The sequence below is a fragment of the Micromesistius poutassou genome, assembly GCF_964030765.1.
Source record: "Micromesistius poutassou genome assembly, chromosome: 20".
NCBI lineage: Eukaryota > Metazoa > Chordata > Actinopteri > Gadiformes > Gadidae > Micromesistius > Micromesistius poutassou.
The window spans coordinates 4,122,339-4,150,195 of NC_140290.1; the positions used below are offsets into that span (position 1 = coordinate 4,122,339).

Genomic DNA, 27,857 nt, shown 5'->3' on the forward strand with positions numbered 1-27,857 from the left:
GTTGTCACACATTTAGGTTTGATTTCGATAGTCCGTGTCTGTCAGTTGGTCGGTTGGTTGGGGCTGTGGTGGCGGTGCCTGGGTAGAGTGCGATGGTGGCCGGACATTACACAGAAAGTACCCTGCTGCAGCATATCAAAGCTGGCGGACGAGACTACCGGCTTCTGTAATGAAGACGAATGATTACGAAATATGTTTTTGATATTTGTATTTGGACACATCCACAGTACAATATTCTTCCCTTTCCTGTCGCATGATAGAGACATCATCAACGCTCCCTGTGAATTCTACTACTTGTTCTTCTTCTTTGCATCGACCTCTAGCTACTGTACCAGAGGATGTAGAGCAGGATCTAACTGGTCTTATCTGCTCTATTCAAACATGGGCTCAATCTGATAAAACACAGACTTTGTACTAGGAAGCTGGCAGGGAAAGATCTGTTTGATGTGCAACTGATTCGGACGTATGCCCACAACCTGCTGTGTGTTCTCATTTGTTGTGTTTGTTTGTAGATAATTATGTCCGTTGTTTTGTCTTTTATAATATGATACATTATGATAATGAGGATACGACAATATGATTTTACATTTCTACACAAAGCGAACCTTTCCTTTTTTTTTGGGGGGGGGGGGTGGGGGGGGCGGGGGACTATTTTGAGTTGAAACTCTCACATCCCCAGTAAGGGCACAAGTGGGTGAGGAGTTAAACCCTCCCCCCAGCATTTCCATGGCCAGTAGGCCAGCTGCTGCTGCTGCTTTGAGCCCAACAAGCTCCACATCCTGTCGGCTGTGTACCTGATGTTCAAACCCAGCCCAACAACACAGGTCTGGCCTGTGCTCCTTCAGTCACTCAACCACTAACTATCCTTCTGTCCCTCCAGTGCATGTGGTGTTGTGTGCCCGGAATTGACAAACAAAACGCACCGTTCCACGCACCATACACACACACACGTACACACACACACACACACACACACACACACACACACACACACACACACACACACACACACACACACACACACACACACACACACACACACACACACACACACACACACACACAGGCGAGCCTGGTTCCCAAGATGGGATGATGGATGTGCTCACTCGGAGATCCTGAGTGAGATGGATGCTACACACCACCCCCTCCACGCCTAATCTTTCATCCTTACAGTAAATATGACACAAGGCGCATATGCATGCAGAAAAACACTCTGACGAGCGGCAGCTTGCGTGCAGCCGTCCCCTCTCCGCGAGCCTCATCCAGGGGCCACAGCTCCGCCGAACGGATTCCCTCTTAATGAAATTAGCCCATCTCGCCAACTGCTGCCGCTCGGGCGAGGCGAGTAGTTCCGTAGGGTCACTTGGCTAAGTAACCCACGTTAAGCAAGCCCTATGCAAATGACATGCAAATCTGGGTAAAAACGGAACACTGGTTAATTTGGCCTCTTGACATTCCAAACAGTCATGGGGGGGATATGCAAATTGTATGCAAATGACAACCAGGCTGTCTGCGTGTCTATTGGCTGAAGGGTATATGCCTATTCACTATTCAGTTTTTCCTATACAAATATTTGATGTCCTCAAGTTAAGCTTAAAGGGAAATTACAGAGCCTGTGAAGCAAGGGTGGGGCTCCTGGGTTCAGGAGAGGTCATGAGGGCTGTCATCGCAACCCCTGCCCTCTTAGACACACACACACGCACGCACACAGACACACTTTTGAGACGAACACGTGATGAGACATTGACTTTGTACTGAATGATGCGTTTGCCAAGTAAGATGTGCGTGAAAAAGCGACTGCTAATTTCTACTGGGTCGTTTTTCAGTATATTCCATTTCTTAACTATCGCAGCTCAACTATAACTGCACAACCAAGCCAGGGGGTGTAGGAACAGCTGAGGATGTTATATAATATATATATATATATATATATATATATATATACGTATATACAATATTAATCTGTGACCGGCCCTCATCCTTTTCTCTTATTGCTTCTATCCATATACTAATGTTCTGATCCATATCCTGAGGTACGGATTCACGCAGTCGGTTTGCAGAGAGGTATTTATATTATATATTCCTCTCCTTTCCCCATCTCCCAGAAGAAAACAAAAAAGTCCTTATACAAAACAATACTTGTACCTGCTTCAGCTTGAAACACACATTTATGTATCAACAGACTTCAGCTCATTCACTCGTCTAAAAACATACCAGGGCAGAAGAGATGCGACTTGACATAACCATTCGCAGGGTCACGATAGTGGGAGAGTGCCTGTTACGCACTGCTTTCTTCCGAGCACATCAGGCTAGTGGCGGCATTGTTATGTCTGCCTTCTCCTCGCCATGTTCGCTATCTCCAGGTTGGTAACTCAATCGCAAAACACATGCCCATTGGCGTTCCTGAGGCCTGCATTTGCATAGCCTACAGGGTGCAGCAGATAGACCTGTCGTCCAAACCGGTCGTCCACCTAGCCCAGCAGACATCTAAATCTGTGCGGCGCGAGAACAAGACTTGACATGTGCCTAACCATGTGCATAAGTCAGGTACCCTCCTGATCAGGTAGACGCAGACGAGCCCTAGTTGTTGTTCAGCATGAATGTCCTCTACAGAGGCCGTCGTCTTGAGGCGATTTCCGGCGATTCCTTCCTTGGAGCAGCACTGCTCCGCTGTGAGTGGAGAGAGCCTGCATCTTGATGCACTGACTGCGCTCTGCAGTTGATGAATCAAACCGCTCTCATTCATAAAACCCAAAATGTTCCAGGGGCACAGGATTGGCTGAGGGAGGGTTTCGCAAAAAGACGCCGCACTCTTCGGCAGCCAATGAGGCAAATGACACACACTCATTCTCTCTCGCTTGCTCGCTCGCTCTTCTGTTTTGGTGCTCCTCTTTAACCCTCCCTCTCTCTCTCTCTCTCAGCGCTCAACAGCAGTAAAAACAACATTCTGGCTGCTGATGGCGAACATTGATGGAACTCTAGTCAGTTTAGTGCTGAATTCCACTGGGAGATGAGCAACAGAGTCCTGGTAGGAAACACTGAGCCTAAATCCTTTCCAAAGCCCAAGTGGGAGCTTCATATTGGGGGTTGACTTAGTTTGCCTCCCTCCGCCTATCGCTGTAGTTTTTTAAAGTGACTCTGTGATTCGCTTATGTCATTGGGTCACAGAGGAAAGTACTCTAAAAATGAAAATGCCATCGACTAACTGATTGACAGGTATATTGACTGCTCCTTAACCCAGTCCCCCGGAGAAAGAATAAGGGTGGGCTGACGTCAGGCCTAATCCAATGGAGCGTATATTCAATATTCACTTTGTGTTTTTCACGTGCAATGCGCAAATTTCAAGCGTGCAGTCAGGAAACCACAGCGAACCCCACACACACACACTCACACGTGAATCAATAGTTGCTGTGATCCACTGGCACTCCGTGAACCAGGCTAGAGTGCCAGAGTTTGTGGGGCACTGGGTTAAATGGGTTTGTTATTGGCATGTGCAGAACAGGGTTTTTGAGATTCAACACTGCCATCTACAGGTATCTTTCGCCAGGACAGCCTCCTCTGAAGCTGGATTACATCATCGGGTTAAGGGCGCTGGCGTGGCGCGGCACAGACAAAGGGGAGAAGGCGGAGGAGGACTGATCAGACACAGGTAAAGTAAACACACCAGTCAGGGCACTTCAGAGATGGCTGCTTCACTCCTGGTTTTCCTTTTTTTCAAACAGTAGAATCAATCCGGAGGAAACGGGCTTGGTTTACACATGTCGAGAATAACACCATTAAACCACATTCTCCACATAAAGAGAGGTCAAGAGCCATGAGCACATAATTGCTGCACAACACCAATTTGTTCACCGTGAACGGCTTGTAGTAAGCAACATCTAGGAAGGAAGATGAGTAATTAAATATCAATCGTGATGATTGTTCTACCAAGGTGCCCACGTCTGTTGCTGCATTATTATAGTATCCATCATTAAGTGAGGCCAAAGCTGTAGATAAATAAGTGCTCGGAAATAGCACAGAGATCCTCCTACTCCTTCAATGTAAAAACAACAAAAAGACCATGTCCTTGATAAGAAAGCACTCCTCGACAGAAAGGTGAATGTCTTTGGCACGCGGAGAGGCTAATCAAGCCAAATACAGTGGGCCGTGTTTCATTAAGCGCTTCCCCTTTTGAACCGTGTCCTCGGTTGACTTGAGGCAGCCGCCTGCTTGCGCTGGAAGAGGGATAGATGGATAGACAGGGGAATGGGAGCAGGCCGCCAACATTCATTAGAGCCCTTCATTGGTTGCAGTCATTCAGAAGCAGCTGATCAAAGGGGCAGGCTGTGGGAATGTAAACATAGAGCGGAGGTAATCCAGGGAGTAATTGCATTCCCTTGAAAATGAGTTAAGCATTAGGTTCTATGTGGAGACGGAAACGCTGATTGAAGTGATTTGATTATTTTCTTTCTGCCACTTTGAAAAATAAAGAAGAGAAGAAAGGGTTGTATTAATTTAAATGCAATTATTTCAGAGGAACTTGGATCAATCTCCAAAGTACTGTGTTAATGACCGTTTTTGGTGGACCAGGATGGGTCCATGTTTGTTATTGCTTCCTGTTCTGACACTAAACGAAGCACACAGCCAAAGTACATGGCTTCTCAGACCCAACCAGATAAAATCAGAAGGGAAATTAGTTTAAACTTAATTGCTTGGGAGTTATACAATTAAATTGAACCTGAAAGTTGTTTTTGTGCTGGCCAAGCTACAAATACCCAATCATATTCAAGTTCATATTGATTTACCCACAACATATTGCATATCATATTCGATTCTGAATTCCCAGGGTTCTATCGGGTATTTGTTCCAGCGAGGGTAGCCAACCCAATTTGATTGTTATAGTTAGTGTCTGAATGTTCGATTACATCTATTCATAAAAATCTATAGATCACTCATAGAAGGATGGTGGTACTTGGTTTTCAGCCCTAACATAGACACTTAGAAATGAAGGCCAGTATTGTATGACTACACTGCCTCCTGGTGTCCAGATGAATACTACAACCAGCTATAAATATAACCGGGCAGCAAATACCCAAATATACTTTCACAGCCCAGTGACCCCTTGTTGGATTGAGAAATCCACCAAGCTCATCCCAGGCCTTGAGCCTAACAATATATTTATGCCTTATTAACCTTTTAATTAATTCAGTGTTGATGCTTAGTTATGACATATAGAAATAATTTAAATCTATGTATCAGGCTCCATCTTTTTACATTGTACATTATATTCATATATTTTGTATAATACAAATAAATAGAAACAGGTTTTGGGAGACAATAAGTTTTATTTTACTTGGCTTGGGCAGCATAGCTCTGGGAGGGCTGACCCTGAGTGGCTCAGTGATGGTATATTCTTAGGGAGATGCTGACGCTCTTTGTGGAGCCAATATTGACTAAAAGGTTGAATACCAGGGATATGGTGAAAATAAAATAAATTTAAAAACCTGCAGACCGCTACTTTAAAAATAACAGCGATCAGAAACACTGCTGCTACTGGCACTCATAACTCAACAATATCTGAAAGAGTTTTGATGTTTTGTTTTAAAGACAGAAAAACAGCTTGAAGACTCTTCAGCCATTTAAAGACGGCCTCGTTAATGAGAAATAATTGCATAACAAATTTCACCTGAGCTTCATATGTAGTAGTAGTAGTCAGTGCATAAAATATTAGTTCAAAACTTTTAGAAACCGACCCATACAATTGCCTAAATCAATTACTTTATTTACGTGAAAATCTCAAAATATACTTTTGGTTTTCCGTTTGAGTAATTGCTTAATGCATAATTCAACAAGGCAATTGAAATTAATCTCAAACTATGTATGACTGAACAATGTTCATAATTCAACATGTGTCAATCAAGTCATCAGGCACGTAGAAATTGGTTAAACAATAACTGCAGAAGAACAAAAATAAATATATACAGTATATATTCACACACAAATGTCAAGGTTTTAATAAAACCAAGATGAAAAAATGTGAAAAAAAAGGAGAGCATAGCAATTCTAAAAATATGCATATTTATTAAACTTAAAAAACATGACTAATGTAGATCTTTAGTGACCCTCTTAGACACTGGGACAAATCAACCATTATACTGGAGAAAGTTGGTCCATAGCTCACGGCTTACAGTGCTTGGTAACTTTGAAAGCCTACATAGAACAGAGGGCAGAGGGCATCTACATTTGCATGCTCTAAAAACATGGCTACAGACCGACATTCATCAAATAGCCAACACGCTTTTACATTGTGAAGGCAGCGTTGACATTTGTATTGCACTAACAAGCTAGAGCAATATGCTGTTAAAGCCGTACTCATCATCTCATAACATCTCATAACATCTCAAATGTATAGCAGTTTGGAGGTATATCGTGGAAACTTCCATGTCTAATAAACTCTGGGCTTCTGAGAAAAAAGAAATCCCTCACAGACATGGTTACACTCCACAACAATACAGGGAAACAGAGGTGTTGCATGTGTTTCAGACAGTGTCTATTCAGCGGTGCAAAATGCCTGAATACTGGCAGAGAAAGTGAGACCGCTACCAACCATCCAGGCGCAGTTACCATGTTCTGCCAGGAGGGACTGACACAATGATGACACCCGACTATTTTACATTCCTCATCAAAAATGAATCAACAGTCACACAGTGGTCGCTGTACCACTCACAGATGAACTCTCCGCTTGATGGATAAAGTGCATTTACGGCGACTGGACCGCTACAAAAATGAGAGCTGAATGGAAAACGACAGGTGGGAGGCATGTGTGGAGGAAGCGAGGATCAGTGTTCAGCTCCAAGTATCATCTTCTTGGCAACCAGGAAAACCTCTCTCTCTCCCTCCCTCCAGGGGCCCAAGAAGGCCTCGCAGAGTGGCCACGGTTTGAGTCCAGGCAGTTCCTCTGGACTCTTGAGGGGAACTAGCACGGAGCGCGGAGCAGCGGGCACTCAAGGGGGGAGGTACGCTGGCGCAAAACACTTCCACAAGCCCCCTTCCAGTTCGGCGGCGGTAAAGGGGTATGAAATGCCCTCGTCCTCCCCCAGACTGAGGAGGTATTCCTCCCCTCCCAGAGAGAGGGCCAGCGGCGTGGTGAGAGTGGCAAACGACGGCGTCTCCTCCCCGTCGGGGGAGCACGAGGGGGCAGGTAGGGAGGTGAGAGGGCTGGGAGAGGGGGAGGGGGAGACGGACTCGGTGGCAAGTGGCGGCAAGTGCTCCATCGTCACGGTGCTGCTGCACAAGTCATTGACGGCGTCTGGGGAGTGGGGAGGGGGGGGTACAACACGTCACAAAAACAGGCAGATGTGGGGAGGGCTACCAACACGGTTGGAGAGCTCGGAGACTACATCCTATTGGAGATTGGGTACATGCTGTACCACAGTACCCAGGCAACAAAGTTTCGAAGATTGAAATCTTCGATGTCAATAATCGTTAGGCACAATTTTGAGATTTGTGTAATGTGTTTTCACCATGTGACAAAACTTCAGCTCAAGCCAAAAGGGTAAAAATGGGTACTGTCAGTATAGTATGATTACTATGGATGCACTGGTTGATCGTCCATGGACGGGTACCAACAGGTTTTGCTAATATAATTAAACTGGGCACCAGCCGATTTGCTTTAAATGTAGCAGTTTCTGTATGCGGCTGTTTTGTAAGGTTTGTCAGAGAGATAATAAAGCTGCAGAATGCAAAACGTGGAATACAGGTTTCCTGAAATTGCAAAAAACATTCTTGCAACAAATTCGCACATAACTCCACTGAATACAGCGTCATCGACAGACAAACATCACTCCTTAAATACCATACTTAGAATGTAGCAATTTTAATGGAAACCTGGAGATTTGTGAATTGTTAACATAGCCCTGAGCCCTGACGACTTCTGTTTGTAAACAATATAGCTAGGTCTCAAATATGTGTGTCAGATACTGATTTCAAGTCCCCACTCAATTGAAAACACCAACACCTATACAGAGATATGACAAAATTCCTTCATGAAAGGATATGAACCATCTTGTTTATGAGAATATATGAAGTTATTTCAAATGTCGCATTTATTCCATCACAATTTCAAACTCTAGGTCTACAACTCAGGCCTGTCTGATTTGAATGAAGCTGGTCATACTTATCACCTATTTGAAAGACTTAATTATTTCCGAATCATACATGTATTATATGAATGAAGAAAATAAACGTATCAGCAGGTCAGGATTGCAAGATCTAGACGATGGCCGACTATACAATAATGGCCGTCATCCAAGAATCTGAGGACGACACTGCCGTCTGTGACTGAAGTCCAAGACTCACCTGTGGACGACATGCTCAGGAAAGATGGAGTATGGGTATGCTCCACGAGGCCGTCATCACTGGAACAGTCTGTGTGGTCGTCGTCCTCGTCGCCGTCCTGGTCGTCCTGGGGATCTTCTGGGACATCGAAGGGGGAGTGGTCTTCCGAGGAGAGGAACACATCGATGGGACCCTGGCTGCTCTTCAGAAAGAGCTGGAGACTCTAAAAACATGAAAAGATTCTTAATACAAGTGAGACACAATTCATTTAGGCACAATGTTTCCAGAACAGCCTCGAAACATTGAGCCTGTTCTCCCTGTTCATTCTTTATGAATTGATTGTGATATTAAAACTTCAATCACTTTACATTCAAGGGTTTGTACTTTGCTTCGATGCTGTCAATCACATAGAATGTTGCATCTGGAGGGGTGCGCTAGAGAATTCACATGAGGTACAGGGGGTAGAACAACGACATGAAGTGATCCAGCCTCCTACCTCTTCCGGATGGGGCACCTCCAGAACGGTCTCGGCGGGGGCTTTGACCACAATCACCGTCTGTTCCCTCAAACTAGGGATCGTTTTCACGTCCTCATAGGACAAATACAGAAACGTGGGTCCAAGGGTCAAGGATATACACCAGTCATTGACCTCGTTAGGATACATCCATCATGCCTTGAAGCCCATTGATAAAAAACAAGGATGAGCAAATGCACAAGATTGGACTAGAAAAGGATATTTCTCGCTGATCTCATCTTCACACATGTGGTTGACCTGCTCCAGGGCGGTCTCTATCAACTCATCCAGCCTCTTCTCCGCGCCCTTGAGGATCTGGACTTCGCGGTCCAGCTTAGCCTTTAAATCAGGACCCCTGTGCATACAATCTCCAAGTGTTCAGCCAAATGGTGATGTGCTCTACGGAGTCAGTCACCAGGGCTGGTACTGTGGTACTTACGTCGACTGCAAGGTGTACTTGGACGTCCTGACGAGGACACCTGCGCCCAGAAGGATGTTTGCGATGTCGAGAACATTTCTCATGCGGACACCGAGGGACTGCCATGCCTTATTCATGTCAAGTATGCCTTCCGCAGAGCTTTCCACCATCCCCCATAAAGCCCTCGTCCACTTTGCCTGGAGAGTAGAAGACATCAAGAAGATGGTTGCTATAGTAATGAACAAACTTGACGTGTAGCTCATCTCTCGGCTTTTGCAACTTGTATGAATGACAGAGAAAATCGAATTGCCCGACTGACTGGTGAATTATTAAACATAATAAAAGGCCATACCTTTATCGCAATAGGGGGGCGCCCCCTGCGAGGAATCCTGAAGTCAGGGTTAGCCTCGTCCAGCTCCGCGCCTTGTTGGCCTTCACAGGAAGATATAGTAAAGACGGTTAGACATTCATTAACAGGATACAATTTATAACTAGAAAGTTAGAAGACTTTGCGAGGATGGGCCCAATTAAGATTAAGCCTCATATGTTCCTCCTGCGCGTCTCTGAATAACCATGTATGAACACAAGTCACCATGGAGTCACACACTGGAACTACTGCGGATGGCTGGGGACGAAACTGCCCTGGTGTTTTGATTTTTTCCAATATCAAATTTACCTTTTGAAAGCGCCGACTGTACTCACTTCATGTGTATGAAAAATGCTTAAACTCTGATGATACGTTGACCAATTAAAGGGGTAGCTCGGAATTTTAGACATCGGACCTCATTTCCAAGTGAGCCAGTGTGTTTTTTATCATTGGAGGCCGTTTAACACTTTTCATTCAGTCCTTATATTTGCAGAGATCGCTGGTGCTAGGCAAGCGCAAGTCGACGGGATTCTGCTAGCCTGCCAAATACCCACTTACACACACACACACACACACACACACACACACACACACACACACACACACACACACACACACACACACACACACACACACACACACACACACACACACAGTACACCTGGACTATCGATGTAAATGTCTGCGTTGATAGAATAATGTTGAAATAAAACTATCCTTGCATCGCATTGCATTTTGAGGGACTTGTCTCAGCAGCAGGGTAGTTTATACTTAGTTTATACCTGTATTAGGCTACGGCAGCGGCGGACTGATATTACATAGGCAACCAGATCTATTAGTTTATTTACCAACCACTGTCATTGCTACAGCGATGACACTGCTACAGCAGAGTACAGTGCACGAAGGAATTTTATTAGCCTTTTTCAATAAACAAGAGATGGTCACGTTTGAAAGACATAGCGATGTGTCTGATTTTGAAGACGATGAAGAGGAATTAGTTGTATCCAACGAACCGTACCTGTACGAGCCGGAATACACTGACGAATAACTGAGAGAGCATCTGGAAAGACGGATGGCACCGCATTCGTTGTCAGTAACGTATGGTCCTTTAGATTGCGGGGTTTGGCGAAGTCGTCTGGTCTGAAATGATCACTACACAATCGCCATTTGAGTAGAGTCTCCGCCGGTGTGTTGATGTCCAAGCCAGCAGCAAGAAGCCACAATTGAGTCCTTTCTGGATCTCGCACTGGAAATTGGTGGAAACTTTGGGGTGCCCATCTACGGGGTTTATTTGTACAATGGGTAAATGCACACTGAATCACCATGTTGCCTAGTCGTTCGTTTCCAATCCAATGATTCTATCCCACTGTACTAGGCTACTAGGTGTCCCGACTGGAGTGCGCTTCGCGGTTTACGGAGCAAAGTAAAATTCCGCCGCTGCTGAGAAAGTAGTCCCTCAATGTGCAATGTTATGCAATGCGATGCAAGGATAGCGTTAGAATTTGCCTCGGGTGCACTGTGGGGTGGGTAATACTGTATTTATTGGCAGGCTAGCAGAATCCCGTGGACTTGAGCTAGCCTAGCAACAGCGATCTCTGCAAATATAAGGACTGAATAAGTGTTAAAAACGGTCAATAAGTGTTGAAAACGGTCTCCGAGGATAAATAACACACTGGCTCACTGGACCTAAGTCGAAAGTTCCGAACTACCCCTTTAACTTCAAGTGTGCGGCCATGTCTTGAGCGCTGCGCTCAACCCATGTACGAGTAAAAAAACATGGAGGGGCAGTTATTAGTCACATTAATTGATTTAAATGTTGGTTTTGCATCGTTTATACGAAGTATCAGCGCGTTTTCCACGAGGACACGTGTGTCAGTACAGTCGGCACTTTCAAGTAACCGATTCGACATTGGAAAGTGGATATAAAGACTCGTGTAGTTTGGTCTTTCCAGCCATCCGCCGTGGCTACTGTGGACTCCTAAGCTTCCCTAACAAATGCATCAAACGTAAGCGAGGAGGGTGGTGGAAAGACGCAGAATCGTTTATTTGCCTCTATGTGATCAATTTCGATTTACTTGCAGGGTTAAATCCAAAAACAGAAATACCAGAACAAACTAACCCCTTTGCCGAGCTGCAGAAGTGATCATGTCAGCGACGGTGGAGAGGAGGCGACCATCCACTCACGCAAGCATACTACACATCTATGATCCATATACGTCTATGGATACATCGATATCACTGCGTACTCGCTCTGAAAGACTACACACGATAGTACATTGTTGCAGGAAGGATACGTAGGCACATGGCTTTCGACGCGATGGAGGGGAGCTTCCGGTAGAGATATCAGTTTCTGTTCTATGTTTTGTAAAATCAAATTAAAGTCAAATTATGTGTAAAAATTTTAAAAAAAACTCGTTATTGTTCTCCTTGTAATTTTTGAAATATTTCCGTTTCGGATACTGTTTTCTGGCAAACAGCCTCATAGTAATTATTAGAACGGAAATTGCGCTTCTGTAGCCCGGGATAACGGTACAATTCATGACCCTCTCAGCCTACAGCCATGTTACAACATAGGATGTCGTAGTGGCAGCCCACCAATCGCCACAGTGCCGTGTTACATGGTAATGATGAGATGACAACATCATAAAACACTCAAATAACGAGAACATTTTATTAACATTACAATATTTTTTATACAGAATAATCCATTATAGCCATACTACTAAGCGTAGATAAGTGATACGTGATAATATGTAAAACCTTATTTATTTATTTTAGAGTTACAGGTAGGCTACTGTTTTCACTGTATTTTAAAAATGTTTTGGTTGAAGGTTCAATCATGACAATTTAACGTTGGAAACACAAAATAAGAAAACTCTAATGAATAAAGAATATCATTTTTTAGGCTTTATCGACCACGTGGTGCTGGGCCTTTTCCTTTCATTGTAACCACAAAAGATTACCGGGCCATTTACAAAGTGACATCCTAAATATATCATAATAAACTAGCTGTTAAATCAAAATTACACCTCAAGGACAAGATAATTGACGACAGCTTTAATCATCATCAAACCTAATCTTTTTCCCCTGAAAAGCCTGGATTTGTCCTTGCTCCTTCCTCTTCTTGCTGGCTTCCCATGATGGATGCAGGGACTGCTGTTCTGGTGGATTGGAATTAAAACCTGCACCGCTGCGATCTGGTTGCCTGGAACCGCGCCCCCTTCCCCGACCACCTCCACTTTCCCTTCCTCTTCCGGTAAACTCCCGCCCCCGGTTGTTGGACCCAAAAGGTCTACTTTTAAAGTCACGTTTGGCGTTGCTGAAATCAGATTCTGCTCCGTCCCCTCTCTCCCGGGAATTGAATCTGGGAGGCCTGCTGTCAAATCCACCACGGCCGCCACCCCCCCTCATTGCCCCACGGCCACCACTCCTCATTCCCCGACCGCCACCGAATCTATCTCCTCTGCCTCTGCCACCGAACCCCTGTCTGCCCCCATCACCATCACCGCCTCCACGCTCAGACCGGGAAAGGGACTGGCAGAAGACGGACGTAAACTTGGACCCATGGGAGTCACTGGGACCTGGCTCCAGCTCGACGATGCCCTCGGGTTCTGAAGGGGTGTCCTTCGCCCCGCTCTTTGTTTTCTTCTTTTTGAACTTGCTCACTTTTCCTAAGAAGAAGTCATCGTCGCCGTCGCTCTCTGACTGAGAGGACCTCTTGAGGAAACGCTCCTCTGTGCTGTCGTCAAAGTACTCCTTTGGTACTTCCTCGTCAGAGGACTCTATGTCGCTCTCGTCGTCGTCCGACATTTTCTGATTTGATTCACGTTCAGGCTTAAGATTAGGCCTTTTGTCCCCCTTTTTGCTCAGTGGTTTCTCAAGATCCTTGGCCTCAGAGTACTTGGTCGACGTACCTACCTCAGAGGCATTGTCACTATCCGAATCTGGTGATCTCATGGGCTCCTCCGTGCTACTGTTGGACTCCTCATCGGACTGCAAATCACTGTCATCCTCCTCCTCGGCCTCCCCGTCATCATTATCGTCGTCATCATCGTCCTCCACTCCCTGGTGCACTTTCAGGACACTCTTTGACAGTGGTGAACCCTTGTGTAGAGGCTCCTCTATGGCGTCATCGTCTGACTCCTCTTCACCTGCTCCCTCTAATGCTGTGGTGGGCTGCTGTGAGTTGGTGACCCGTCTTTTCTTCTCTGTGACCTTACTATGTGTGTCACTTTTCACAACCATGTGGTGGGCATCGTCCATGGCTTTAGCGCCCTCCAATGGTGGTGGTGGTGACTTTACGTGAAAGACTACCTTGCATTTGTCCAAGCAACTCTTTCCGCTGTCATTTTCCATGACACAAGTCTTTTCTTTGGCAGTTGTGTGATTTGTCTTCCTTTCCATAACTTTACTCTGCGGTGGCTTATTCACAAGTCCTGTAGATTTGCGGTTTCTCTGCATTCCTTTTTTCAAGGGCTCGGGAACCTTAGCAATTTTACGGCTCCCTGAAACCCCAGACAAGTCTATGTTTTGAGTAGTGGTCACTTCAGAATCTGCGCCCCCAATTTCTTCCTTCTCCTCACAGCCACCCGTTTCCTGTTCTTCACTCTCCTCTTCCTCCTCCATTTTCTTTCTTTGCGTTAGTTCATCAGCATCTGCAATCTTAGGTTTTCCCCTTTGAGCTTTGTTGTCTCCCTGTTTTTTCGACCCACTGTTTTTCGATCTTTCCTCTTTGAAAGCTTTCACAGCTAATTTAATAGTCTCAATCCTCTTGCTGAACTGAGGGTGGCTGGCTATTCTGGCAATGGCTCGGTCGGTTACAGAAGAGGCTGGGTTTCTACAAACCACATCAAAGACGATCTCCTGCTGCAAGGCTATCTTGGTCACCTTACAGAAAAAAAGGGAAAAAAGTATAACTCACATTAAAGTCATTTTGACAGCGTTATAAACGTTAAGAATTGAAATAACATTTAAAACCTTCAATTGTTATACATTTAAGGTATATGTTCTCATCGCAATCCATTTCCAGGGTGACTCACGACGAGTTTCCACCCTTATGACAAAGTTTGAGCCTGATGTACAAGAGTACTGTCTCTCCCTGGATGTAGCTACAGGTTTGGGGAAGAGCTGGCAGAACCTACCACGTCCGGTTTAAGGGCCTTCATCTCATGGATCTCTTCCACCATTCGGTCGGCTCTCCTCTGGTTCTTCTGCACCTCGTTCTCTTTTCCCTTCTTCTTCTTCAGAGCGGTAATCTGTCGCGTCAGCTTCCTGATGAGCAGCGCCCTTATCCGGCTCACCTCCTTCCTCATCAACACCACCTCGTTGTTGAGGTTCATCCGCAAAGTGTTTTCCTTCTTTGGTTCATGCAACGCCACTTTCTTTTTTCCCTGTGTGGCCTGGGGCTCTTTCTCTGTCTCCTCTTCATCATCATTTTCACCACTGCCGCCGTCCTCCTCCTCCTCCTCCTCTTCTTCTTCTTCCTCCTTCTCTTCTTCTTCCTCAGCCTCCTTCTCCACCTGCTTTTCCTCAGTTGACACCTCTTCCTCTAGCTTTTCCTTGGAAAGAGTCTATGAAAACAGAATGCATAGTGGTGAACTATTGTTATAACTATTTATTATAACAAACACTACACAACAAATAAAAAAGGGATTATTTAAAATAGGGTTAGGGAAACAGATGGGCTTCACATGATAGCTATTTAGACAGTGTTAACAGATGTCTTGGAGTAGCTCCTCGCTTAAATGTTATTTCTTAAAAGCAGCCAAGCTGTCCACCTTTTTAAATATGCTAACAGACAGCAAGGCTTTGAATTAAATGAAAAGAGAATACTGCTCGTGGCCATACCTCAGTTGTGTTCTCCTCACTCTCTTGCTCAGTGAACAGATCGGTCTGTGGAACATTTTCTTCTGCCGCTTCCTGTCTTGCTTCAGCACAAGGAACCACTTGCTCGGCCAAGTCCTCTGTGGAAGTCTGCTGTTATAAAAACAACCAGTGATGAGAAAGGTGCTGACAGAGCAACCACATTCAACTTCTCTGAGGTTCATATGTGCATATGCCAAAAGCTTGATTTTGGTTTGAACTATAAGGTAATTACAGCTAATAACTTGCAAACCCTGCATTCCGTATGAACCATCTATTATCACTTGTCGCACTACATCCTCACATGCTGACGCCATAGCGGACAACTTGGTATGAAACTACATTGGCTTTATAATTACTTTTCATTGTCGTCTCAGCTGTTTGAAATACCAGTACTAGCACTAGCAATAATTGAAACCAGCATTCAATTTGGATACGTTTGAAGACAATTTAGTGAGGGTACCTTGGAAATGTCCTGTTGCTCTGAAATATTCTCACTCATCGCTGAATTCTGTGACATCTTCTCACACTCTTTTTCCCCTACGACAATCACCGTTATCTCCTCTGTTGATGTCATCTGCAGGAATATGACAAAATAAACAAATGACAATATATTTTGAAAACAAAGCACTGAAATTAATAATTGATGGCCAATCCACATCAAAACCATTACATTTTAGCATGCATGTTTTACAATAAGTTAACTGACAAATAAAATTTCTCCAGTGAAAAATCGGACACTTGGACACTACGGACACTACGTGGGGTGGTTGACATGTGCCAACATTGACAGGGCTCTAAATGCAGTGAACTTGTTCTTTGAGACCATGAAAACTTCTTTAGGCAAGACTCTAAATAACATAAACATATAGTCTGTTATGCTATATCAAGGAGTTGTTTTGGGTGGCCCAAGGTGATTTAACACATGGAAGGGTGGCCTGAAATGTGCAGCAGAGTATTTTTTGAGATTGGTTATGAAGAGATCAGTTCAGGGGAAGAACATTCGGACCAGCCTGAATCCTATACTGGGGGATCTATGGCATTACCCTGAATAGATTATGAAATAAAAATACATTGTTGTTGATCAACAAACATGTCACAGTACCAGTGGTAAAGTATTCACAGTATTCTATTATTATTATTATTATTATTATTATTATTATTATTATTTTGTCAGCATATAAAGTCTAGATGTATATCTCCTCTTGGTATGGTCAAAATAACAGTGTATAATCAGAAACCAGCATTCAATTCTGCCAATTGCCATAGCGGACAACTTGGTATGAAACTACATTGGCTTTATAATTACTTTTCATTGTCGTCTCAGCTGTTTGAAATACCAGTACTAGCACTAGCAATAATTGAAACCAGCATTCAATTTGGATACGTTTGAAGACAATTTAGTGTGTGTACCTTGGAAATGTCCTGTTGCTCCGAAATATTCTCACTCATCTCTGTATTCTGTGACATTTTCTCACACTCTTTTCCCCCCACGACAATCACCGTTATCTCCTCTGTTGATGTCATCTGCAGAAACATGACATTAAACAAAAAACAAAGCAAATTAATAATTGACGGCCAATGCTCATCAAAACCTATACATGTTATCATAAGGGTTTTTTTTACAATTAAGTTAACTGACGAATTATTTTTTCTCCAGTAACTGTAAACGTGGGTGAGACGTGTGGAGCAGGCATGGAGGACAGGTATGGTAAATGCCTTGTGATTTGTACACGAGAAACGACAACCTCGCATAACGTTAGAAAACAATATCATTTACAGTATTTAAAATACCAACCTTAAATCTCCGTGTTTAAAATAAGAATTTACAATATAAACGTGTAAACGTCGGGTGCATGCATGGTCCTATGTTGTGGAGGCAGCCATTGATCTGACGTAGATGACGTCGAGTGTGACGCGTCACGTCAGAAAGCGACGCACTGTTTCGTGAAAGGGGGAGGGCCTTCCACTGACTGTTTTTATTTATTTCTTTGTTTCATGTGCATAAAACAAATACAATGGGTAAAAATTGAAGAACCGCACATAGTAGCATGACTGTATAACATTTCCGTTGCATTTACCAGAGCGGTATCAGAGGTGAATCAACAGGGGGAGGATGAAGCGGCGCAATGCGGACTGCAGCAAACTCCGACGGCCGTTAAAACGGAACAGAATTACCGAGGGTATATATAGCAGGTACGCAAAAGGGGGGTTGAGGGACGTTATTGTATAACAATGGCGCCCCTTAAGAAATGTAAAGACAGCAATGGCAGCATCCGTCTTGTACAAAGAGCTACCGCGTTTTTATTGACAGTAGGACACCTTGAATGAATGCTCCTACGTTACAGTATTACAGGCCTGATTCAGTGTATCATCTCATTCATGATATTGTACCAACGGCAATATCTGGCCATTTTTATTATTAATTATTATGGTATTGAGGCTGGTCCGGTGCCAGAATTTGCCTTGTATTTTTTTTTAACTGACGTTCTGCCTCAGACCCGGGAGGTTAAAACCCCAACGGTCACACTGTGTGTTATTGCGAGAACAATGCACGAGCTTCAGAGCACCGTGGAGCTGCAGTTCACGCGTTTTAATACCGGGTATTCTTCAGGGCTTCTGCACACCATGTCGTTTAAATACTGTGTATAACAACGTCTCTCCTCCAACTAATATCATATTGGACATTTGAACACCGTTTTGTCGTTGCAAAAGGCGCAATACAAACTGGAATATTCTCTCATGTTTGGCTTTTGGATAATGTAATTGCAACCGTATCTTACAAGTGTTTTTTCATCGCGAATATTGTAGGACTGGGGCTCTATAATTAATGTCAAGCCAGAAAAGTGAAAGCAGCTGTGCAGGGTAAAGCGACATGCCTAGACAAGCTCTTCCATAGGTCCTGACTCCTATTTTCTCTTGCTTGTTCAAATAGGATCACTATTCACATATGCATACACATTGCAAGGGAAGTAACGTGATGTAGTGAAATCCCCTTCACAATATCGATCTTACTTTTTGAAAATATGATGCAAGTTTACAACCACGCTCCATAAAGCTTCCCAAGCTCTAATACAAACAATACATGTGTTGTGTCTGTCTGTCTAATCCAGACTGTTCCATCGCTTTCTCTCTCTCCTCTCAGTACGTTCCTATACCTGAAGTTCCTGGTAGTGTGGGTGTTGGTGCTGCTGGCAGACTTTGTACTGGAGTTCAGGTTTGAGTACCTGTGGCCCTTCTGGCTTTTCATCAGAAGTGTCTACGACTCGTTCAGATACCAGGGGCTGGTAAGAGATGTCTGTGTCTTTCAGTTTAGTGCCTTCTTTGTGGGGTTAGAATTGTTTATAACTAGTGTTCTATTGTCTCTGCTTTTTCTTCTCTCCTCAGGCCTTCTCGGTGTTCTTTGTGTGTGTAGCGTTTACGTCAGACATCATCTGCCTCCTCTTCATCCCCGTCCAGTGGCTGTTCTTTGCCGCTAGCACCTATGTATGGGTCCAGTATGTCTGGCACACAGGTCGGTGTCCTCCCCTCACTGCCATTCTCTCAATATCTGCCTTAGAAATTACATTCCGCAAGGTGACCTCCATGCTGAATTCTAATGGGACTATCTAGATAAGGGACTACTGTATTGGGGCAGTGTAGTAAGTGTAGGGGTCTTCATTTTCTAGGTTCTGGGTGTGATTCCCAATGTCTGCATCCCATCTACCTGACCTCTTTTAGCTAGAGGCCCAACCTCTTGGTCTTTAATGGCCAGTAATGTTGTGTAGGTCAAGTGGTATAGAACAAAATCAACACTGCCAGGGTGACAGGTTCGATTCCCCCTGGGGCCAATGGTATTTCAATATGCTTTGGATCAAAGCGGCCACCAAATGTCATATTTATCAATGAAAGCATCTCCATGGTGATGTATACTAATATTGGAAATCAATAGTAATCCATGTTTTTCCTGCCCCTTGTTTTGGTCCAGAAAGAGGAGTGTGTCTGCCCACCGTGTCACTATGGATACTCTTTGTGTACATCGAGGCCGCCATCCGCTTCAAAGACCTGAAGAACTTCCATGTTGACCTGTGTCGTCCGTTTGCTGCTCACTGGTAACCACCTTAACTTCTGCACCTGGTATCGGCTGTTGTAGTCATGCAACCGCACAAATGAACACATCTGAGGTATGCAAATTGTAGATGGGAGAAAAATGTTGGAGTGAGGTTAACACTCAATCCAAGATATCATGTGAGAAATTTGACCTTTTTACTCATGTCAGGGATTTCCCCACTGTCACATAGAGGCATATAGTTTCTTCTTTATTGGCTTGCATCCTATTTTCCATCCTATTTCCCATCCCATCCTAATTCCCGTCCTAGCCGGATGCAAATTGAAAATATGTTAACAAATGTTTAGGTTCTCAGCACAAGCATGGCTTATCGGAGACTCAACCTTGACAAATGTATGCACCAAAACCTGTGGTGTAGTGGAACAGTAATGTCATTGTCATTGTGAAATAATTGACCAAATCTTTCTGTGTGAGTCGGGTTTTTCCACTTTAGTTTCATAATGAATGGTGGTGAACAGTGCTGCTTGGTATCGTATTTCTACACTGTAACCACGTCTCCCACAAAGAGAAGAAATTACCCTCTTTCCAAAATGTACACATGAACATAGAAGATGAAGACCCCTGTCTCTTCTGGAGAACACATTAGAGATGTATTGATCCATCCAGGAATTGGTTTCCAATAAACCACCATGTTATGAATATTACCGGTGGTTGGAGTGTTCTTGGGTCTTCCCACTCGTGGTAAAAGAGTAAAAACTGTCTGTTTTAAAAGAGGAAAAGGCAGTATTTGCGAAATGACACGGGTTGCTATGATTTTCTCTTCTCCTTTCCTCTCAGCATCGGGTACCCGGTGGTGACGCTGGGCTTCGGCTTCAAGAGCTACGTCAGCTACAAGATGCGCCTCCGCAAACAGAAGGAGGTGCAGAAGGAGAATGAGTTCTACATGCAGCTCCTGCAGCAGGCGCTGCCTCCGGAGCAACAGATGCTGCAGCGGCAGGAGAGGGAGGCCGAGGAGGGTGAGAGACACACACGCACAGGCTCATGCACACACACACACATGTCATTTGTAAGGGTACACTAAGGGAGTATGGCCATAATCTCGCATGTACATGCAGGTACATGCAGAGCCAATAAGTCAGAACTAGTTTGGTGTATGGATACTTGATGACTGTTGGTTGATTGATTGATTGATGAGACTGAGGTCACTGCCTGGTTCTGTCTTAGTCCCAATAGTTCAACTATTGTTAAGATATGTTAAGATCAGGTATCGGCACGTATGACGACTTGCCCACTCCCATGTGGATACAAGGTGAGAAAGATGGCGTGCTACCGGACCTCCCCACAAGCCTCTCTGCTTCTCTCTCCTCCAGCGGCTTTATCCAAGGGGGTGACGGAGGTGGAGCCCGCGGCGCCGTTGTGTCAGAACGGCGCTCCGCCGGGGAAGAAGAGCTCCCAGAGCGCCCAGCTGCCAGAGCTGGAGTACCGGGAGAAAGGGCGGGACAGCAACGGGAAGGAGAGGGAGGGTAAAAAACAGCACCCGGTTGGGATCAACAACAACAGCATCGTGCACACAATAGACTCCAGGGTGCAGGAGACGGAGTATGTGGAGAACCACATCGGGGGCAAGAGACTGAACAATGACTTGGTGGGGGAGCACACGCACGCCGACCCCACGCAGATCCCCAAAGAGGAAACGGCCACAACAACGGCTGTGGCTGCAACAACGGGGAAAAGCACGAAAAATCAGGGTGGAGGAGGCGGGGCTGGGTCTGGCTCCTCCCCCCGAAGCCACGGCTCGTCAAATGGGAGCGTGCCGTCGGGTTCTACGTCCTCCAGTAAGAACGAGAAGAAGCAGAAGGGAGGCGGGAAGAGTCCCAAAGATCCGGTGGAGAACTGCATCCCTAATAACCAGCTGGGCAAGACGGACACGTTAGTACGGTACGTTAGAAGTACATTAGTACGGTATGTTCCTAGTACATTACCATGGTATGCAAGTCATTTGTGTTAGTATGGTTAGTTAGTAGCACGTTGGCTAGTACGTTAGGGCAGATGGACAAGGCGGCATGTGGGTATGGTGTGTTAGTGCAGAACAGTAAGGTGCGTTAGTATGGTCCCTAATTACCAGCTGGCTAATACGGACAAGAACTCATCTCTCATCTCTCTGCCAAAAATGTTAATCAATGCATTTTCTGTGAATCATGTAGTGTAAAATGTAGTAATTTCAAGCTACATCACAGAAAGTAGATTTGTTTTTGCATTATAAGTTTGAAGAATCAAAGGTGTCTTTGTATTAGAGGCTTGAAGAGGATTTATTCCAATTTGATAAATAAATGATAAATGCTGTTACGTGCTTCATGGATTATAGATTGTGTATTGGATTGGACATTGTGATTATTTCTTTCGTCAACATCACCCAACCTGTCCATGGCCTCTCTTGTCCTTACTGGGCACAACAAGCACCTTAATCCATCCTCTCTGTATCTCTCAATCTCATTCATCACTCAAACCCCTTGACTCAACCTGCAACACCCTGACCCGTGTCTCCTCCTCCCCTTCCAGGCTGGAGCAGGACGTGAAGCGTCTGAAGGCGGACCTGCAGGCCAGCCGGCAGCTGGAGTCAGAGCTCCGGAGCCAGCTGTCCTCCCTCAGCAGCCAGGACCGCAGCCTGCGCTCCGAGCTGGGCCAGCTCCGCCAGGACAATGAGCTGCTGCAGAACAAGTAAGGACGGGTTGAATGTATGGTGCCTGAAGCCAGGTCCCAATAAGTCAGCAGATGAGTGTTGGACGAAGATCACTGGCTTTTTTAAAATGTAACCTTCAGTTGCCTGACCTGTAAGACCACGATCCATTGCCATCATTTGTTGGCATTGACACAATGGAATACCACAGACTTTGAATGAAATCATCGCTCCTCTTTGGTATTAAGATGCATTATAAAACACTAATACGCTCCCTTAAGCGTATGGGGTCCCCTGCCAAGGGTTTTTACAGTAAACAAACCCTTCATTTAATTTGATTTATGGTATTAGCCAGAGGTCTTTCTATTTTCCGCTGTTCCAATCCTTGATGAGGTATAATACCACTCAGACAATAACATGGAATTATTGCCCAATGAAGAACAAAGTTCCCCGGCTGAGGTGTGTGTGTGTGTGTGTGTGTGTGTGTGTGTGTGTGTGTGTGTGTGTGTGTGTGTGTGTGTGTGTGTGTGTGTGTGTGTGTGTGTGTGTGTGTGTGTGTGTGTGTGTGTGTGTGTGTGTGTGTGTGTGTTTCTGGCCACCCAGGCTCCACAGTGCGGTGCAGGCCAAGCAGAAGGACAAGCAGACCATCTCCCAGCTGGAGAAGCGTCTGAAGGCGGAGCAGGAGGCCCGGGCGCTGGCCGAGAAGCAGCTGGCGGACGAGAGGAAGAGGAAGAAGGTGGAGGAGGCCACCGCTGCCCGGGCTGTGGCTCTGGCCGCCGCCACCAGGTATGCACGTCTGCCGTTCATGTGATAAATCACATGGTTTCATTCATCCAGTCAGCAACCTGTATGTCTTGATTAACTTGGTGGTTTTACTTCCAAAGTCCCAAGAGGGTTTGCGGGTGTATCAGGGACGGGTGCATCCATCGGGTGAATGAAGTTGGGATTTGATTTGATTAGAGATTCAAAATGCTTGGGTAAACGGGGCCATTGCAAAAGCTGAAGTCCTGCGAAACGGCGATGTGGAGCGGTGTTCATTTGTATATCATGGCGTTGCATTTTGCATGGTCGTCCTAATAACATCCCTGTCCCAACAACAATGACCATGTGCTGCGTGGGCCCTGCAGGGGGGAGTGCACCGACTCCCTGCGCGGCCGCATCAGAGACCTGGAGACGGAGTGTAAGAAGATGGGCATGGACATGAAGCTGAAGGAGGAGCAGATCAGGGATCTGGATGGAAAGTGTCAGGTTAGTTTGGAGTCCTACTTGTTTTTCCCCAAATCCATACCCTGAACTTAATGGCCCTCAGCCCTCACCTTAACGTTACCAATTTGAACAATAACATGAAATGAATATACCACAATAATATAGTTTCTAACTTTTTATTTCTAACCCTGTACAAAAGTTATTTAGAAGAATTCAAATTAATTTATATTTTTTTACCAATTTCTACCTTTTGTCTCATGTACGTCTGACCGGATGCATCCATCGCTCTCCCACCTCTCCCAGGAGCTGAGGAAGTACAAGGAGAACGAGAAGGACACAGAGGTCCTGATGTCAGCACTGTCTGCCATGCAGGAGAAGACCCAGCACCTGGAGAACAGCCTGAGTGCCGAGACCCGCATCAAACTGGACCTCTTCTCAGCACTGGGTGACGCCAAGAGGCAGCTGGAGATAGCCCAAGGTAGCTCAGATGTGGATGAGGGAGTTTCAAAGGGTTGCAGTGGTTTTGGGTACAGCGCTCGTTAGGCCTGTCACGCTAAGCAATAAATCAATTAATCGCACGATAAATTCAATAAATTCAAAATTCAATTAATGAGACGATAATTTTGCCGTCCGCGATAAATAAGCTTTTTTTTTTTCTTTCTCGTGTCTCTATCAAAGAGACTGGCTGACAAGAGTTTTCACTCCAGAGCATTGGTCTCCACAGACCACTCTCGCTTCCTTAACGTAATGAGGAGTTAACCCTCGAGTCGTGTCAGTCACTTGTCAGACGCATGGTCTCTGTGTGGGGAGGCGGAGCCCTGGCGTTACAGAGTCAGAGCCCGTCTAGACGACCGTCTTCCGCGCGTCTTCCTAGACATTCTCTGCCAGAGTGCAGCATGAGAGCCCCGTGAGGAGTAGCAAGCCAGAGACGGCTGCCGTGTGGGAGAACTTCGGGTTCAAACCAAATGACCGTGGTGAACCACTTAACCTGTGCGAGCCAGTAAATCGCATTTGTTGTAAAATGGTAGAAACTAAACACGCCAATACAACAAACATCTGCATCTAAAGCATAATCATCCGATGCAGTTTTCCCAGCTGCGGAAAAAAAACAACAGATCATGGGACGTCTCCATCTTCCCAACAGTGCACAATAACTGGGGTGTTTAGTCGACAAACAAAGTACAAACAGGACAGTGCAAATGGTGTGCACTCAGACAGTGTAGTTCGCTTCATGTAGTTTTTATTTCAATTTTATTTCTTGTTTTTGGTTGTTTTGTTTATTTATTTTGCATATTTAAAATGTCTTCCAGTTCCAGTGTTAAATATTCTTTAGAAATAACAGTTTATTGATCTTTGAAAGGTTGAACTTGCATTATAATTCCATTATCATTATATTAGTTGAAAATGCTCTCAAAACGGCAATATTATCGCTTATCGCAAAATTTGTTATCGTGACGGGCCTAGCGCTCGTTGCATGGATTCAATGCATGGATGGGGGCTGGAAGTGACTGACTGAAAGTAGAGTAACGATATGAAGGGGGCGATATGATTGACATGTATTGATGTGTAAATCCATATGGTTTTCCTTTTATGTTTTCTCTACTGTACATTGTTCTGGCTATACATGCAAAGATATTTACACATTGAATTGAGGATGCATGGATGTATCAAATAAGGCAAAGTACACAATTATATTATATTTGTATTGTAAAGAGCAAAGTATCAAACAAATGGGGTCCACATAATTCATGTTAAATCATAAATGGACGTTTTGCCATAATTACATTCATTGCTACTGTTACATGTTTCTTTGTAAACCTAAATCCTGCAAACCTAGCAAAAACAAGCTTGGTTGTAGTTCTGAAATTCATATCCATTGCCGATAATTGGCTGTATTTCGACATGCAAAGCCTTTCGAGGCATGTTCCTTTTAGATGCAGATGGACTCGACCAACGCGCGACCAACGCGATACGGCAATATGAAGGAGGGGATTGGCCATGACCCTGCCACACCACGTAGCAATGCGGCGCAATAGATCAATATCGTACTCCAGTCCAAAAGCCCACAATGTCATAAACTTTGGCTGATTTTCTGCGTGTTTTAAACTTGCCATGCTCAAGAACCCAACGCCTGACTTTCTCTCAGCACGTCTCGAGTGGAACAAACCTTTTAAACTCCCCCCTAACCCAATTGTCTCTCCCTCCCCCAGGCCAGCTCCACCAGCGAGAGCAAGAGATAGCGGACCTCAAGCAGCGGATCGCGGAGGTGATGGCGGTGATGCCCAGCCTGTCCTACTCTTCGGACGGCGGGAACCACAGCCCCGTCGCGCCACACTATTCCTCCAAATTCATGGACAGCAGCCCCTCCTCCCTGGACCCCAACGCCTCCGTCTACCAGCCCCTCAAGAAGTGACCCCACAGGGGACCGGGGACATTTTGTGGATTTGTTTCCCCTATTCCCCTCTTTGTTTAATTCAGTATGTCTGTGTGACAGTCCCTGAGGATTTTCTTGTCACCATACATACCAGGTTCCATAGGAAAACTGGTATGCGCAAACTTGCGCTCGCTCCCGGTTCTTCTGGTTCAGACTGACTCGGATTCGGGTTCTGGGAACCAGAGGGCGTTGCTAACGAGGTGTTTATTTTTGATGTTCGTTTTTTATCTTGCATTATTTTGGCTGCTGTTGTTACTGCGTTTCATTGTTTTGTTGGGATGTAGCCATGACAGGATCCGATATGTATCGAGGTAAAAACCAACCAAGAAGTTAAAAGAAAAGAGTTTGGTGTGGACAGTGATCAAGAGAAGACCGTGTTGCATCTGTCATTTGGGTTTGGTTTCTCCACTTGATCTTGATCAATTCGATAATGCACACCGCAATGGGCGTGAAAAAAAGAGTTTGGTTTAAATTTGAAGCGCCTGTAAAGTAAAAAAAAAAAAAAAAACTATTTTGGGATAGATGAATGTACAAGTACTTTTCATGTTTTGAATATCATCAATGATCGTTTGTTTTGTAATGAATGTGTTTCAGCTCGCTTATGAGAAATGTACTTTTGTTACTGACCTCGTGATATAGCACAGGTAGACATTTGGTTTGTTCCTCAGACGTTTTCTTTGAAGGTTGACACACATATGCCCCTGGCGCATAATGAAAAGGTCACATACCATACCAGAAAAGCAGATGGTGACTTATCATAAATTTGACTAGGCACTGCCAAACAATCTAGAATTTATTTTTATGTTGTTGATGATGCTGATGCCCTTCATCCACCCCCAGTGGGACCAAATTGGAACCTGTTAGGCCATGTTATTCTTCTGTGGATTTAATGATGTCTGGGTAACCTGGCTGTTACCGTCTTGCTGTTTTACAGTGCCTTGCGATTTGTCTTTTATAAGATGCAGAACCATACTCTCATTCCCCACACTCTAGGCTCTGGTTCTCACCCCCTAGCATTGATTTGCGTGGTTTTCGTTTCTACAATGTATTTCCATGGTAACAGTATTAGGAGGAAGTGTCCACCCTGCCCCTAGATTCTACAAAAAAAAGATGCTGCCTTGTGCCACAAAATTAAGTCACAAAAGTAAGGCATTAAGTGATTTACGACAATGTTTATGTTTATGACATTGCTGAGGAATGTTTTAATTTATCTACTTCCGTTATTAAGTGCCAAGTGTTGAAGTGTTTCTTTGGATCGGTTTCCATCCATACTTTCAATTGGTGTAGTGTGTGTACAATGTTTAAAGAGTACTCGTTTTCTTTTTGTCATTACAACCTTCTTGAATGGTGTTCGCTGTGTTAACGAGGTCGTAGGTGAATATGGTGCAGCGCTTAGGCAGCCAGACGGATTCATAGTGTTCACTTCGTCTCTTTTCCCCCTACGCATTTATTTATTTGTCGAGAGACTTTATGGTTCCGTTTGGCGGCTTCTCTCTGGGTTGCCGTCTTCCTCCTCGCCAGAGAGGGAATTGTGAATTAGTCGTGTTGATGGGGAGTAATTAGCCCTGGTCGTGGCGTTCACACAGTGGGTCGCGCACTCACGTCGCCGCCCTGAGGGGGGAAGTATTAATGTGGATTGCTATGACATTGTGAATTTAGTTCTTGATGTGGTTTTTGACAAGATTTGGAAGGAGAATGAGGGGAATGTATGCATAAGAAGTGCTTCATTTGAACTCTGCATCTTCACACCATGTTGAGTCTCATCTCTTCCAACAGATGTTCCTGTGTCTTCTCTCTGGCGCTCGCTGAGCGTCACAATTAAAGAACGTTTTGCTGGTGGCCGTGTGAGCTGTTATACTTGTTTTACTTTAACAACTTCCAACTTCTATTATTATGTACCTTTTGAGACTAATGCATACCATATATCGGTAGGACCTATTTTATTCTTCTCCTGTTCACTATTATGGCCCAACCTTAACATCTGGCCGAATCTTTCAAGCTCGTTGAAAGATTTT

General features: G+C 44.7%; 3 protein-coding genes across 5 annotated transcripts; 1 reads left to right on the forward strand and 2 right to left on the reverse strand.

The window, feature by feature from the left end:
* Positions 1 to 5,359: 5,359 nt before the first annotated feature.
* On the reverse strand, positions 5,360 to 11,864 carry LOC311365052 (transcription factor E2F3-like). Of its 2 annotated transcripts, none has more exons than XM_084484572.1 (7): positions 11,735 to 11,864; positions 9,601 to 9,680; positions 9,270 to 9,445; positions 9,054 to 9,185; positions 8,813 to 8,927; positions 8,338 to 8,539; positions 5,360 to 7,288 (listed from the first exon to the last, which is right to left on the reverse strand). In XM_084484572.1, the coding sequence occupies exons 1-7, from the start codon at positions 11,760 to 11,762 to the stop codon at positions 6,984 to 6,986; spliced, it is 1,038 nt and encodes a 345-aa protein (XP_084340698.1). In that variant the 5' UTR covers positions 11,763 to 11,864; the 3' UTR covers positions 5,360 to 6,983. The 2 variants fall into 2 exon arrangements, with proteins under 2 accessions (XP_084340698.1, XP_084340697.1); XM_084484571.1 differs by lacking the exon at positions 11,735 to 11,864 and adding an exon at positions 10,634 to 11,019.
* Positions 11,865 to 12,259: 395 nt separating this feature from the next.
* On the reverse strand, positions 12,260 to 17,367 carry srfbp1 (serum response factor binding protein 1). 2 transcript variants are annotated; one of them, XM_084484587.1, is made up of 6 exons: positions 17,276 to 17,367; positions 16,891 to 17,004; positions 15,941 to 16,054; positions 15,463 to 15,588; positions 14,757 to 15,185; positions 12,260 to 14,502 (listed from the first exon to the last, which is right to left on the reverse strand). In XM_084484587.1, the coding sequence occupies exons 2-6, from the start codon at positions 17,002 to 17,004 to the stop codon at positions 12,673 to 12,675; spliced, it is 2,613 nt and encodes an 870-aa protein (XP_084340713.1). In that variant the 5' UTR covers positions 17,276 to 17,367; the 3' UTR covers positions 12,260 to 12,672. The 2 variants fall into 2 exon arrangements, with proteins under 2 accessions (XP_084340713.1, XP_084340712.1); XM_084484586.1 differs by having other exon boundaries at positions 15,463 to 15,591.
* Positions 17,368 to 17,578: 211 nt separating this feature from the next.
* LOC311365534 (macoilin-like) lies at positions 17,579 to 27,680 on the forward strand. The gene is made up of 11 exons (XM_084485094.1): positions 17,579 to 17,673; positions 18,623 to 18,764; positions 18,865 to 18,991; positions 19,445 to 19,568; positions 20,363 to 20,541; positions 20,896 to 21,463; positions 22,085 to 22,243; positions 22,806 to 22,988; positions 23,330 to 23,450; positions 23,712 to 23,886; positions 25,619 to 27,680. The coding sequence occupies exons 1-11, from the start codon at positions 17,594 to 17,596 to the stop codon at positions 25,819 to 25,821; spliced, it is 2,061 nt and encodes a 686-aa protein (XP_084341220.1). The 5' UTR covers positions 17,579 to 17,593; the 3' UTR covers positions 25,822 to 27,680.
* Positions 27,681 to 27,857: the final 177 nt, after the last annotated feature.

Excerpts from the sequence above, each read along its gene's own strand:
- LOC311365052 (XM_084484571.1), bottom strand. The coding sequence starts at position 10,940 with ATGGTGATTCAGTGTGCATTTACCCATTGTACAAATAAACCCCGTAGA. Across the intron at positions 9,446-9,600 it reads GCCCCCCTATTGCGATAAAG|GCAAAGTGGACGAGGGCTTT; the intron begins GTATGGCCTTTT and ends TCTACTCTCCAG. Across the intron at positions 7,289-8,337 it reads CCTGAGCATGTCGTCCACAG|ACGCCGTCAATGACTTGTGC; the intron begins GTGAGTCTTGGA and ends CCCACTCCCCAG.
- srfbp1 (XM_084484586.1), bottom strand. The coding sequence starts at position 17,004 with ATGACATCAACAGAGGAGATAACGGTGATTGTCGTGGGGGGAAAAGAG. Across the intron at positions 15,592-15,940 it reads AGCAACAGGACATTTCCAAG|CAGACTTCCACAGAGGACTT; the intron begins GTACCCTCACTA and ends TTTTTATAACAG. Across the intron at positions 15,186-15,462 it reads GTGAGGAGAACACAACTGAG|ACTCTTTCCAAGGAAAAGCT; the intron begins GTATGGCCACGA and ends CTGTTTTCATAG.
- LOC311365534 (XM_084485094.1), top strand. The coding sequence starts at position 17,594 with ATGAAGCGGCGCAATGCGGACTGCAGCAAACTCCGACGGCCGTTAAAA. Across the intron at positions 22,244-22,805 it reads AATGAGCTGCTGCAGAACAA|GCTCCACAGTGCGGTGCAGG; the intron begins GTAAGGACGGGT and ends CTGGCCACCCAG. Across the intron at positions 23,451-23,711 it reads ATCTGGATGGAAAGTGTCAG|GAGCTGAGGAAGTACAAGGA; the intron begins GTTAGTTTGGAG and ends CACCTCTCCCAG.